General features: G+C 37.1%; 1 protein-coding gene across 1 annotated transcript in view; it reads left to right on the forward strand.

The window, feature by feature from the left end:
- The window catches only part of LOC124643479 (glutamate decarboxylase), a 50534-nt gene extending 38935 nt beyond the window's left edge, over positions 1–11599 (forward strand). Inside the window, exons 11-13 of the mRNA XM_047182470.1 lie at positions 1557–1706; positions 2385–2579; positions 8268–11599. Of these exons, the coding sequence (XP_047038426.1) occupies positions 1557–1706; positions 2385–2579; positions 8268–8450 (528 nt within the window). The 3' untranslated portion in view covers positions 8451–11599. The remainder of the gene's footprint in view (positions 1–1556; positions 1707–2384; positions 2580–8267) is intronic.
- The last annotated feature ends 881 nt before the right edge of the window (positions 11600–12480 follow it).

Genomic DNA, 12480 nt, shown 5'->3' on the forward strand with positions numbered 1-12480 from the left:
CTACAAACGTTAGTACTAAACTGTATAGTATCTGGTAAGACTGGAAGCCTACCCTAACACTATTGGGAAAGGCTGGGCAGATGATGACTTCTCCGTTTATCTTAAACCTGAGCATATTCACCACAAACTTCTAATTTAATCGAGCTTCTTCTGATATAATGTACCTTCAGTAGATCATTGTAACTACCTCACAAAACATCGACACTTATTACAAATATCGATATCGACTCAGTCACATCTCTAACCACAAGATACCGCACGAGGCGGGGTCCGGAGGAATTTATCATGAAGCATATTGTTGTGACGGCCGCAGCCACTTATTGAGCTAATCTTATTATAATGGAATAGAGTCGACTATTGCCTGGCAAAACATAATACCTAGGTACTCAAGTGTTGTATGGAGTAGACAATAACGTGCATTGATTTATAAACTACTTACCAAGTGTTTGTTTATTCTTCTACGTTAATATAAAGTATACCAGGGCAATTAGGAGCAAAGCCAGTTTCTTAAAATAATATAAAAGTTATAGAAAGTTTTGGACAACTTCTTATACTATTAGGTTAAGGTGAAACTATACAGATCGTTACGTAAGTAGATTCAAGTTACTAACAACATTAAATAACAGTTCCTAAAACAACTGAATGAATTGTCTCGTTTAAGTTTTAAAGTAAGCAGTAAGCAGTTGTTATTATAAAAACAGACGTTTATATTGTCGGCGAACTAGTCTAAAAAATTGCTTTTTTAATTGCAAGCTTACCAACTTACGCATTAATTGCCGCGGCAAACTAAAATTACACAACAATTAGCATTCTTCAACAGCACTTTTCCTAAATCTACACCATAAATCCCGAGCCCACAATACATCCCATCCTCCTACATAAACTCCCATACACAAGGGTAGGGTTCAACTGTTTAGCATATAAATTCACACAAACAAGTGCGCGCGACAGATACGCCATCTGCAGGCCGATGCACAAACTGAAAGGTGTCCAAACACTGATTTGAGGAGTTGACTTTATCTCTGTTAAGTGTGGACTTTTGAAAAGGGGGGTTTTGATAGCGGGTGTGTGTTTATGTAAAATGGATTTTGGAATGCAAATAAATGGAGATGTCTCCAATTTTTTTGCTTTTATAAGAATGAGATTAAAAATTGAGCTGAGTTTTAAGTACCTGCCGATCCTTCCTGTTACTATTGGGTTTTCCCTTAGATATAGCAAGCGTGTGATGATTCAATTCTCGATATTAACGTTGTCAACGTATTTGGCATGAGAAAAATATGACACCTGCATACGTGGAAGTGGGCCCAAACCTGTTGGTATCTTCTAATACTATCTAACTATGGCAATCGAAGCCATCCATTGACAAATAAAAACATAAAAGAAATACTGTATTTAAAATTGTTTAAACTTAAGCACATTTTTAGGGATTGATGTACTATGACTTTCCACAGGCTGTTAGTTCAATGTTCTCCTACTTCTCAACTTTTTTAGTTCAATTCAGATTTCTTTTCATCCCCTATATTTCCAACATTCTTCAAAACCACCTTCTCCCTCAGGGTATCCTGCTGAACTGCAACGCGATGTCAGCGGAGTACCTGTTCATGACGGACAAGATCTACGACCCCAAGTACGACACGGGCGACAAGGTCATCCAGTGCGGCAGACACAACGACATCTTCAAGCTGTGGCTGCAGTGGCGCGGGAAGGTACGTGCTGTGGGTCACTGGGGAATTATATGTTCAGTGGTGGGGAAGGGACACGGGAGACAAGGTCATCCAGTGCGGCAGACACAACGACATCTTCAAGCTGTGGCTGCAGTGGCGCGGGAAGGTACGTGCTGTAGGTCACTGGGGAATTACATGTTCAGTGGTGGGGAAGGGACACGGGAGACAAGGTCATCCAGTGCGGCAGACACAATGACATCTTCAAGTTTTGGCTGCAGTGGCGCGGGAAGGTACGTGCTGTAGGGGCATTTAACGGCCAAAGGGTTTAGCACATTTATCGAGGAAGCCCATTGACTTTTATAGTGGAGTAGTTTTCAAGGGATAAGGATAAAACCGCTAGGAGCAACTTGATAATATTTTTCACCTTGAGGCACATTTTTTGTGACAACATAAACGTTAGATTTTCTTAAAATGACTGTTTACTATGAATAAAAACTATAAATAAGGTAATGGTATAATGTAGGTGGTATAATGGTATAATAAATGGTATAATGCTACAAATATTAATTGTAGTGCCAATACCTACCCATGTAAATTATTGTATGCCTATTAGGCAGGACATATTGATACTCGAATATATTGTTAAGATCTGTAACTTACATGTGCCCACAATAAACAACTTAGGCCCCAGGCATTTAATTAACATCATTATTTACCCAGGGCACCTCCGGCTTCGAGCGCCACATGGACCGTCTGATGGAACTGGCGGAGTACCAGGTGCGGCGCATCAAGGAGCAGCCTGACAAGTTCCACCTCATCCTCGAGCCCGAGATGGTGAACGTGTCCTTCTGGTACCTGCCCAAGCAGCTGCGGGGTATACCCCATGATGCGCACAAGGAGATCAAACTTGGCAAGGTGGGTTGAGGATCTTGGGGAGAAATTGGGCTGTTTAGGTAAACTTGTGGTCAAGGCTGGTTTCATTTCATGATTTTGGGTATGGATTTCAAAGCGCTTGCGGCAGTAATAACCGCATGTACAAGAACTGCCACAATAATCTGACCTAGATTCTCTGTAATCTATAAATGATGATAATGGGTTTTCAAAATCAGCATGCAACCATGTTTTTTCTTTTGGAAGATGTTACACTTTCTAAGTTTGACCTGGACTCGCTTTTTTAAGAAACTTGTAAATATGGCCACCATTGTGACCAAACTTAGTCCGTCTATGCTAGAAAGATATATTCACAAACTTATATTTTTACCTGAATTTGTAAAGACCCAAACAAAGCTGTCATTTAATTTAAAAGGCCAGTACTTACCAATGGCATTGTTTAGAAGGTAACTTTTTGTGAAAAGTAAATCCCCTACAGAGTACTTTGTCATTGTTCAGACTTCTTGGTCGTTTCCTCATTTCTTTATTTTTAATTTTTCCTGCCATGACGGGTTTCGTTTTTGTTTTCACTTCTCTTTGGGAAAGTCAAAAAAATTGGTATCGCCCGCGGCTCGTCGCGCGATAAAAATAAGAAAAACCCATAAAAGCCTCGCTAGAAGTGCTGTCTGTTAGTGCCTCGATCACCCGGACTCGTGAAAAGACAATACGAGGCAAGTGCAGAGAAAGTGTCCCGCTGGCCGGCCGGCATCTCGAGTGTCCCGTCGTCGGCAGACTGCCTTCCTGTCCACTTCCCTGTTTCCCAGGTAAGTTTGCCTTTTTCACCTACATTGAGGATCACACGGGGTTTCAACGGGGACTTCAACGGAGTTTGCAGTAACGCCAGCAATTTCTCCAGCGAGGCCCATCCATTCTTCTTTTGGTGCCTCCTGTGAGGTACGAATTTCCTCACAAAATCTAGTAAATACTAATATTTCTCAGTAATATTTTCTCAAAATAATATTTCCTATCGAGTTTTCGATCTGTTCCACTCGCAAAACTTCTTATACCTAAGAGTATTGTTGCTGCATTCGCCGTTGATCTCTTATAAGTAGTTCGTAGTGACAGTTGTGCTCGAAGGATTTTATTTTAACTATAAACCAATCAGTTAACTTTTTCTTTCTTCATTCAGTAGTCTCTGAGCAAGATGGAAGTAGAATTGAAATCTTTGATTAAAGAACGCGAGTATGCGTTCAAAAACATGCAAATTATTTACGACTTAGTTAAAAGTTGCCAAGAAAGTAAAGCAAAAATATCTACTTTCAAGGCCAGATATAAGTCAATAGAAAAAATTCGCGATACTTATGTTGAAGTCTGTAAAGAAATTGATAAAATACAATTAAAAATTAATCCAAAGTTCGTAATTGATAATCTCGTTTTGGTGTCGTTTGACGAGTTATATTACGCGGCCGTTGAGTTTGCCGATTCGCTAGACTCTAGTTCGTGTGCGCCACTGGCAGTAGCATCTGGTACACAATCATCGATTGCTGCTGTAAAGCTGCCTAAGTTGAGAATTCCAAAATTCGATGGCCAGATTGAAAACTGGCAGACGTTTAAAGATAGTTACGAGCCATTAGTGCATAATAACGCCTCGTTATCCGATATAGAAAAATTTCATTATCTAATTCCATGTTTGTCCGGCAGTGCGTTGTCGCTCACGAAAGGCGTTCCTATTACATCAGCGAATTACGCTGTAGTATATAACGCGCTCATCGATAGGTTCGACAGCAAGCGCATTCTCGCGACAACTTATTTAGAGAAATTATTTAAATTATCCCCAATTCAAAAACCATCGTTATCGAATCTATCCGAGTTAACCAATACACTGTATGAAAGTGTCAATGCTCTTCGTGCTCTAAATATTAATGATTTAAGTGAATTTATTTTATTTTACATTGCGTCTCGACCTCTTGACTTTGACACTAGGCGAAGGTTCGAGTTAGAGAATAAGGACGAACTTCCCACGTTCAATAACTTTCTGGCGTATTTACAAAATTATGTAAAAGTTCTGGAAGTAAGTCAGCCACCCGCGTTAGCTTGCTCTTCCAATTTTAATAAATCTAACGTTCGGATTAATAAGGTCGAAAATCATGATCGTCCGCGAACGTCATTAATTTCCTTAAATATTAAGCAACCTACCTCAAATAATACCAAGTCAAACCAGATAATATGCGTTTGTTGCAATGAAAGTCATTCTGTGTACCGTTGCGGAAAGATGCATTCAATGTCGGTTGATCAACGCAGAACATTCGTTAAAGATTTGCGTCTATGTACTAACTGTTTGCGTCCTGGACACGATAATGTTAACTGCAAATCAAAGTTGTCTTGCTATATTTGTAACGAGAGACATAATACACTGCTGCATATCGAACGTCAAAGTAAAGAAACACAGGTGGGTGATTCAAAGGTGACTGTGAGAGCGGGTTCAAGCACCACGCTTACCTGCTCATCTACAACAGCTGAACCGTTCAAGAGTACAAAGATCTTAGGTACTGCTGTAGTGCGCTTGCGTCACTCCGATGGTTCTATGCAGTATGCTCGTGCGCTCATCGACAGCGGGTCGATGGATTCGTTGATCACAAATGAGTGCGCACGCAGATTAGGTTTGCGGATTAGAAAATGCAACTTAACCGTGTCTGGGCTTGGTCAAAATTTCATTAATATCAAGGGTCACACTGTTGGTTCGATAATACCTCGGTTGAGTGAGTCACCACAGTTTGACATCTCTTTGGTAGTTTTACCAAAGATTGCGGGAATGATGCCTTCGTCATCGCTGCCGATGTACGTCAAGGATCATTTCGCACACTTGGATCTCGCAGACTGCGATTTTTATAAATCGGGTCCGATCGATCTTTTATTAGGAGTTGAGTGTTTTGACCAGATGTATACTGGCTCTCGTTACACTCCCGGTCCCGGATTACCTTGCGCGTTATCGAGTGTATTCGGCTGGGTGATAACAGGTCAGTTTCTTCATAACACGTCAACTCGTACACCAGATCAATCCGTTACGTCACTCGTCGCGTCATCCAGTGCGCTCGACGATACCGTTCAACGGTTCTGGGAGTCTGAGGAGCCGTCGAAATGTACAATTTCCGGCCCTAAAGACGAAGTTCACGAAGTTTGTGAACAGAAATCCGGTACATATCGTACTCCGGAGGATAGGTATTTAGTTCCTTTGATGTTAAAGGATAATGCCCCTTCCCTTGGCGATTCTTCTCGCCACGCTTTAAAGCGATTTCTCAACCTAGAGAAACGTTTATGTACTCGACCTGAGTTTAAAACGGAATATCAGGATTCCATGGAGCAGTACAAAGACTTGGGACATATGCAGCCTATTGATTCTTTGTCTACTGCTCAGTATCTTATTCCGCATCACTGCGTCGTGCGTCCAGAAAGTACTACGACACGACTGCGTGTAGTCTTCGACGTCAGTAGTCGGACTACGAATAATTACACGTTGAACAATATTGTTCATACAGGACCTAAACTTGAAATCGATATAGTCGATTTAGTTACAAAGTTTGGCTTTTATAAAATTGTTCTTCTTGCTGAAGTTTCTCCTGTTTGTAACATTTACAGGCAGATTCAGTTCAGGCCTGCACAAAAGTGCTATCAGTATACTTTATGGCGAGACAGTCCTACCGAAGCTCTCGTAGAATATGAGCTCAACATAGTTGCTTATGAAGTAACGAGTTTGCCTTATTTATCTTGGGATGATGCTATTTCTCAATATTTAGCCAAACAATGGCATTCGCCTGTCGCGAATTTATTAAGTTTGAAAAGTATAATCTTACCGCGGCTAGTCATACCTCCGGATCTTATTGATATCTACTTAGTAGGATTTTGCGACGGTTCGTTAAAAGAATATGAATGCTGCGTTTATTTATGCGCTGTTACATGTACGAATTCTACTGTAACGCCTCTATTGATAGGAAAGTCTAGAGTGGCTCCTTTAAAGCCGTCAACAGTGAATAGGCTCGAGCTAAGCGCTTTTTTGCTTCTAGCGCGTGTGCTATCTCACATGTATAATCTGGTAAAGGATAAAATTCCTATTCTTTCTATTCGTGCTTATTCCGATAGCAGTACTATGCTCTGTTGGATTGGTACTGCTCTTCATTTACTAAAAATGTATGCAGCTAATCGTGAACTTGTTATCATAGAAAATTTACATTCTCGTCAAGTTCAAGATGTAAATACAACTTTAATTTCTAGACATTCCAATTTTATGAAACATCAAGGAACTTTAGCCTGGTGGTTTCGTATTATATCGAATTTTAAACGTCCCAAACAACATTGGGACACTTTTCCTCTTACTTGCACTGAATATAATAAGTCATGGAGAACTTTGGACACTCAAAGTCAATATATAACAACAAAATGTAATCCAGTACGTGATAAGCAACAAGATTACAAATCTTTTCAAAGCGTTTCACCGTTCATAGATGAGGAAGATTTGTTGCGAGTGGGGGGACGCATTGATAAGGCTAACTTACTCACATCTAAGTTACACCCTCTTCTTTTATCTAAACTAAGTCCACTATCGCGAATGATAGTTGAACATTTTCGTTTAACATATTTTCACTGCGGTCCTAAAACATTGCGATCGTTGATTCAACATAACTTCTGGATAATCGGATTTGTTTCTCGTCGCGATACGTGTTATTCTATTCTAACCGATTGTCATACGAATTTCGTAGGCGCGAATAAATGTCTCAAAGAGATCGTAAATGCACTTGGCAAGAATAAATCGGCTATATACGATGGCTTAGCCTGTCATAAAATCGTCTTTTGGCGAGCTTGGCAACGTGATTATCTTCACACACTTCAACAAAAGAACAAATGGTTCCAAACCACGCCTAATTTAAAAGTTAATGATTTAGTCATTGTCAACGAACCAAATCTTCCACCTGTGCTCTGGAGATTGGCTCGTATAGAACAAGTGCACCCAGGTGCCAATAATGTTGTTAGAGTTTTTACTCTCCGAGCTGTTAATGGCAAGACGCTTCGACAACCTGTCGTCAAGCTCTGCTCTTTGCCAATTAATTAGATATTCTACTAGATATAATTCGAGCAATATCGATTTCAGTACTTTATATCGTATTGCTCATTCTTAGAAGTTAAGTTTTAGTTTAACATATATTTTTCGAGCATAGCTTTCGTTGCGTTCGGCTTATCCGTGAAACCCATGTGGCTTTCAAGTGGGGGGAAATGTTCAGACTTCTTGGTCGTTTCCTCATTTCTTTATTTTTAATTTTTCCTGCCATGACGGGTTTCGTTTTTGTTTTCACTTCTCTTTGGGAAAGTCAAAAAAATTGGTATCGCCCGCGGCTCGTCGCGCGATAAAAATAAGAAAAACCCATAAAAGCCTCGCTAGAAGTGCTGTCTGTTAGTGCCTCGATCACCCGGACTCGTGAAAAGACAATACGAAGCAAGTGCAGAGAAAGTGTCCCGCTGGCCGGCCGGCATCTCGAGTGTCCCGTCGTCGGCAGACTGCCTTCCTGTCCACTTCCCTGTTTCCCAGGTAAGTTTGCCTTTTTCACCTACATTGAGGATCACACGGGGTTTCAACGGGGACTTCAACGGAGTTTGCAGTAACGCCAGCAATTTCTCCAGCGAGGCCCATCCAGTCATCATGTCATGATTCAGTTAGTTCATCAAACTCACTCCTTCCTACAGGTTTGCGCCAAACTCAAAGGCAAGATGATGCAATCCGGCACTTTAATGGTGGGCTACCAGCCTGACGACCGCCGCCCCAACTTCTTCCGCAGCATCATCTCCTCAGCAGCCGTCACCGAGAAGGACGTCGACTTCATGCTGGCAGAGATGGACCGTCTCGGACAGGACATTGTCGTCGACTAAATGTTACAAGCTTTAACTGTAGCGGGTGGGTGGTGACGGCTGGTTTTCTTAACTTAGGAAGGGAATAAGAATGACTTTAAAAGAAAAATTGAATTGACAGGTTTGGGATTAATGAGGGGTGTAAAAAAGTTGATTGTTTATTCTCTAGGTGTTAAATATTTCTCCAAATAGTATATAAATCTTCGATGTTAATAATCATGTTTCATGTTGATCAAAAACTGTTTTTTAAATGAGGAAACTTTGCCGTCATTACACCTCCTTTTAAATTTAAATAATACATATGTTACGTAAATGTATCGAATGATCTAGTGTATTATTTATCTAGATGTTTTCTGCTGTAAAATATGCTCAGTCGTAGGTGTGAGAGGAGAAATAATGTTCACTCATCGATAACTTAACTACACGCTTCACTAACGCCATCTCTTGACGAGTAGCTGAACTAAGTTTCACGTAGTTTTACTAACATTGAGTATTTTAGTTGTCGTACTTTTACAAAAAAAAACGGAATTGATTGATTTTTGAGTGAATTTTTATGGCCGAGTGTGTCTTGTTCGTTCGAATAAGTAATTTAAAATTCATATATTAATTTTAGTAATCGTTTAGGATTATATTTGGTAACTTCTCATTTGTTTAGCTAAGCGACAAGTCTTGATGATAAGTCGTTATAGAATTTAGAATACTTTTTAGTAAATCAACAACGACACATTTTTTATCTTTTAAATATGTAATAGTTGAACCTTGCTTCATCCTACTTTGATCAGATGTACTTTAAACAACAATTAACTTTTAAATGAACAGTAATTATATCCTTAAAGTTTTCGTATATTGCTACATGTATATGACTCCTCTTAATAGTGGTCCACAGTCTTCCAAAATATTATATAAAATATATAATTTGTTTAAGAGATTATAACGAGCCGTCTCTTCGTAATTAATTAATATAAAATAAATATATTTATTGAATGTTGGCCGTTCCCTTCGCATATAATATACTTATATAAATATATATTTATCCATATATCCAAATTACAATATATTGACAATGAGAATATATTTTCAATTAGAAATAAGTAATAAATCATATTTAGATGGGATTAAAAAGCTCAAATTGGCCAAATGAATGTGCGATGAATGTAGATTTTTTTGTTGTATAGTTATGAGATTTGTGTGTGTGTGTGTGTGTGTGTGTGAGGTAATCTCCATGCATCTGTGAATTTTGATGAACGACTGTAAATGTCTAGTAGGTATGTAATTATTCATTTAAATATTTTTTACGTTACATTTAAAACGAGTTATGTAACTAAGCCTAAACATATTTGAAGGCAGTGGTTGGTATACATTAAAACTATATATAGGAAATTATTTCTGTTAAAAGCTATATAAGTAAATATATTTGTTTCGGTGAGTGTAAGTGCGCCTAGCGTGTGAAGTGAATGGTAGATATATACGTTATAAACATATTTTGAGATTTGTCGAATTTTATTTCACAATATTTAAAGTGTACGTTAAGTGACAAATTGATATGTATACATATAAAAATATATATTGATATCAAAATCACTTGGCGCGTCTTCACTCAGATCATTTGATTACGAGACTTTACTTACTAGAAATGACCGAATTCAGAGGATTAAGGTTTATGAAGATTGTTCATAGTATGTCCAGTGCTATAAAGTAAATGCTCATTGTCGAATGATCACAGTGCAGACGCGCCCTTATACAAAACATATCTCCCGTTTTGCCAATTAACGAGTATTATTAAATTTTTATATGTTGTAAAAGCGCAGTGTAGTTACAGCTTTTCGGGTGCTTATTGAAAAATTAAAATATTTTTAGTTAACGCCAAAGGCATGTCTTGGAGACAATAATAAAAAATATTTTTTAAAACGCTTAGCGCCATCTCGTGACGAATAGCTTAAACAAAAGCTTAAGCTTTTCGCCGTTAGATGGCGTCTCAAAACTAATGTTAAGGTGAATAATTTCATGTGTAATACGCAATAAATTACATTTATTCATTTTATCAGTGTTAGACGTACGTGTCTCGATGTTTAGATGTAATTTAGATTAAGTGTTAATTTTGGTAAATTCTTTAATACGTTATATTGAATTTAATTCACATTTACTAATTTCAATTGTTAGTATTCAGTTGAGTCATACTCAAAACGTAATTATTATTATATGATTCATGTATGTATATCCTATCCTATACCTTTGTTGAAGTCCTATTACTCTGTTATTTGGTTGGTAAATAATAAGTAATCTTAGAATAATATAAGTATGTAAATATAGTAAAAAATACGATGTGACGATGACAATAGAAAGAGTAGAATAATATTTGCGGGAGAAAAATCTCCGCGAAGATGGAGTAAAATAAGTATTAATTGGTGTTCGAGTATAAATTAGATAAATAAATATTTTGTTTGTTGAACAGGAATTGTATGTTAGTACTTATATCTAGCAGCCAATAGCAGATGTTTGAGAAATACTTCGTTTGAAATTGAAAATTGATACTATCCGTCAAATTATAAAATTAATAATGTGTAAATATGTAGTGCGTGAGTGTTGTAAGTGCTTCTGATGCACAGGTTTTTGAAAGTATTCTCTATAAATAATGTTTTTTTAGCAAAATTAATCAGTTTACAGGATACTTCAAAATTCAAGCATATAAAAAATAACTCGTTAAATATTTATGGAACTACAGCATTAAGTAAATAATTTCACAAAATTCTCTCTGTACGCTTCAGTAAATTAATTCTTCTTCTTGATACCAGACGGCAGTGCGCTAGCAAAGTAGTTCTTTTTAAATTATACTCTAAAATTAACAACCGAATCTCAGTGCTTCCAATTTATATAGTTCATAAGTATAATGTAAGAATGGAAATATATTTTCAATGTCAAAATATCACGTATAATAAAATATATACTTTGAAGTCTTCCAAAACGTCTTCCGTTATATATTTTGTGTTCTTAATATGTATGAATATATAATAGATATAGTATATACTAGAGTTTCGAAAGGTTTAGCGTTTAGAGGCAATATACTGTTCACTTTTTGATCACTTATAATGTGAGACAAAATTAGTAAAACTATCCTATTATTGTTGCTATATGTAAAAATCTGTATAACCAAATAAATGGTATTGTTGTTAGTTTGGTTTTGTTTTATTTCCAAATACTTATACAACTGAAACTTCAAAGTCACTAAATATCATAGACATAATATAGTAAACAGGACTGCGCACTTTTACCCAAAAAACGAGCCGAGTGAAACAGTTAGTACAGAGGCCGTCTGTCCCTTTCTAATAGGGTGACTATGAGATTAAGCTATGTGAGACAAACCCGAATTTGCTAAGATTGTTAAACACAGAGTGGTATTGAAATTTTAGCTTACGCAGTTTGTGACCTTAAAATACTAATATAGGCTTTTAATAATTAGCGGGAATTAGCAGTATAAAAGCAGGAAGATTCGAAGTGAAGATTGTTTTTTTTTTTTTTTGTATTTTTGCTTCACATATAGACTGCGGAGCCGTTTATGTCGCTTTTCTTCATTTTTTGGGAAGCTATAACTATAGTACAACAGCTTTAAAATCCATCACCCATATTTTGACTCGTTACAAGAATTCATGGGCACCCCAGTTGTTTGATTTACGAAAATGTTATTATTAGCTAACCTGTGGAACGATATATTGCAACCACCATAGGATTCACTTTTTCAAGTTTAAACGCAACACTTTTTCACCATTTTAATAGTTTAAATTGATTTAATAGAAAAAATATAAACAAAATTTTTAAATGCTTATTACGCGCCAAGAATGTTCAGTGTTACCGCTAGAAAATAAAAAAAAAGCAAAATAAAAATTTATTTTGTTTATGTTTTAAGAAAAAATACGAATAAATTAATGCGATTCTTATTAATTTATTGACTTACAATTGTTAAAATAAAAAAAAATAATAGTGATTAAATTGTTTTTTGGGAAGACAAAACTGTTGATCACAATTTTTTTTTATGCTGGCAAGGTGTTAGAAAGAG

The sequence above is a fragment of the Helicoverpa zea genome, chromosome 27 (assembly GCF_022581195.2).
Source record: "Helicoverpa zea isolate HzStark_Cry1AcR chromosome 27, ilHelZeax1.1, whole genome shotgun sequence".
Lineage (NCBI taxonomy): Eukaryota > Metazoa > Arthropoda > Insecta > Lepidoptera > Noctuidae > Helicoverpa > Helicoverpa zea.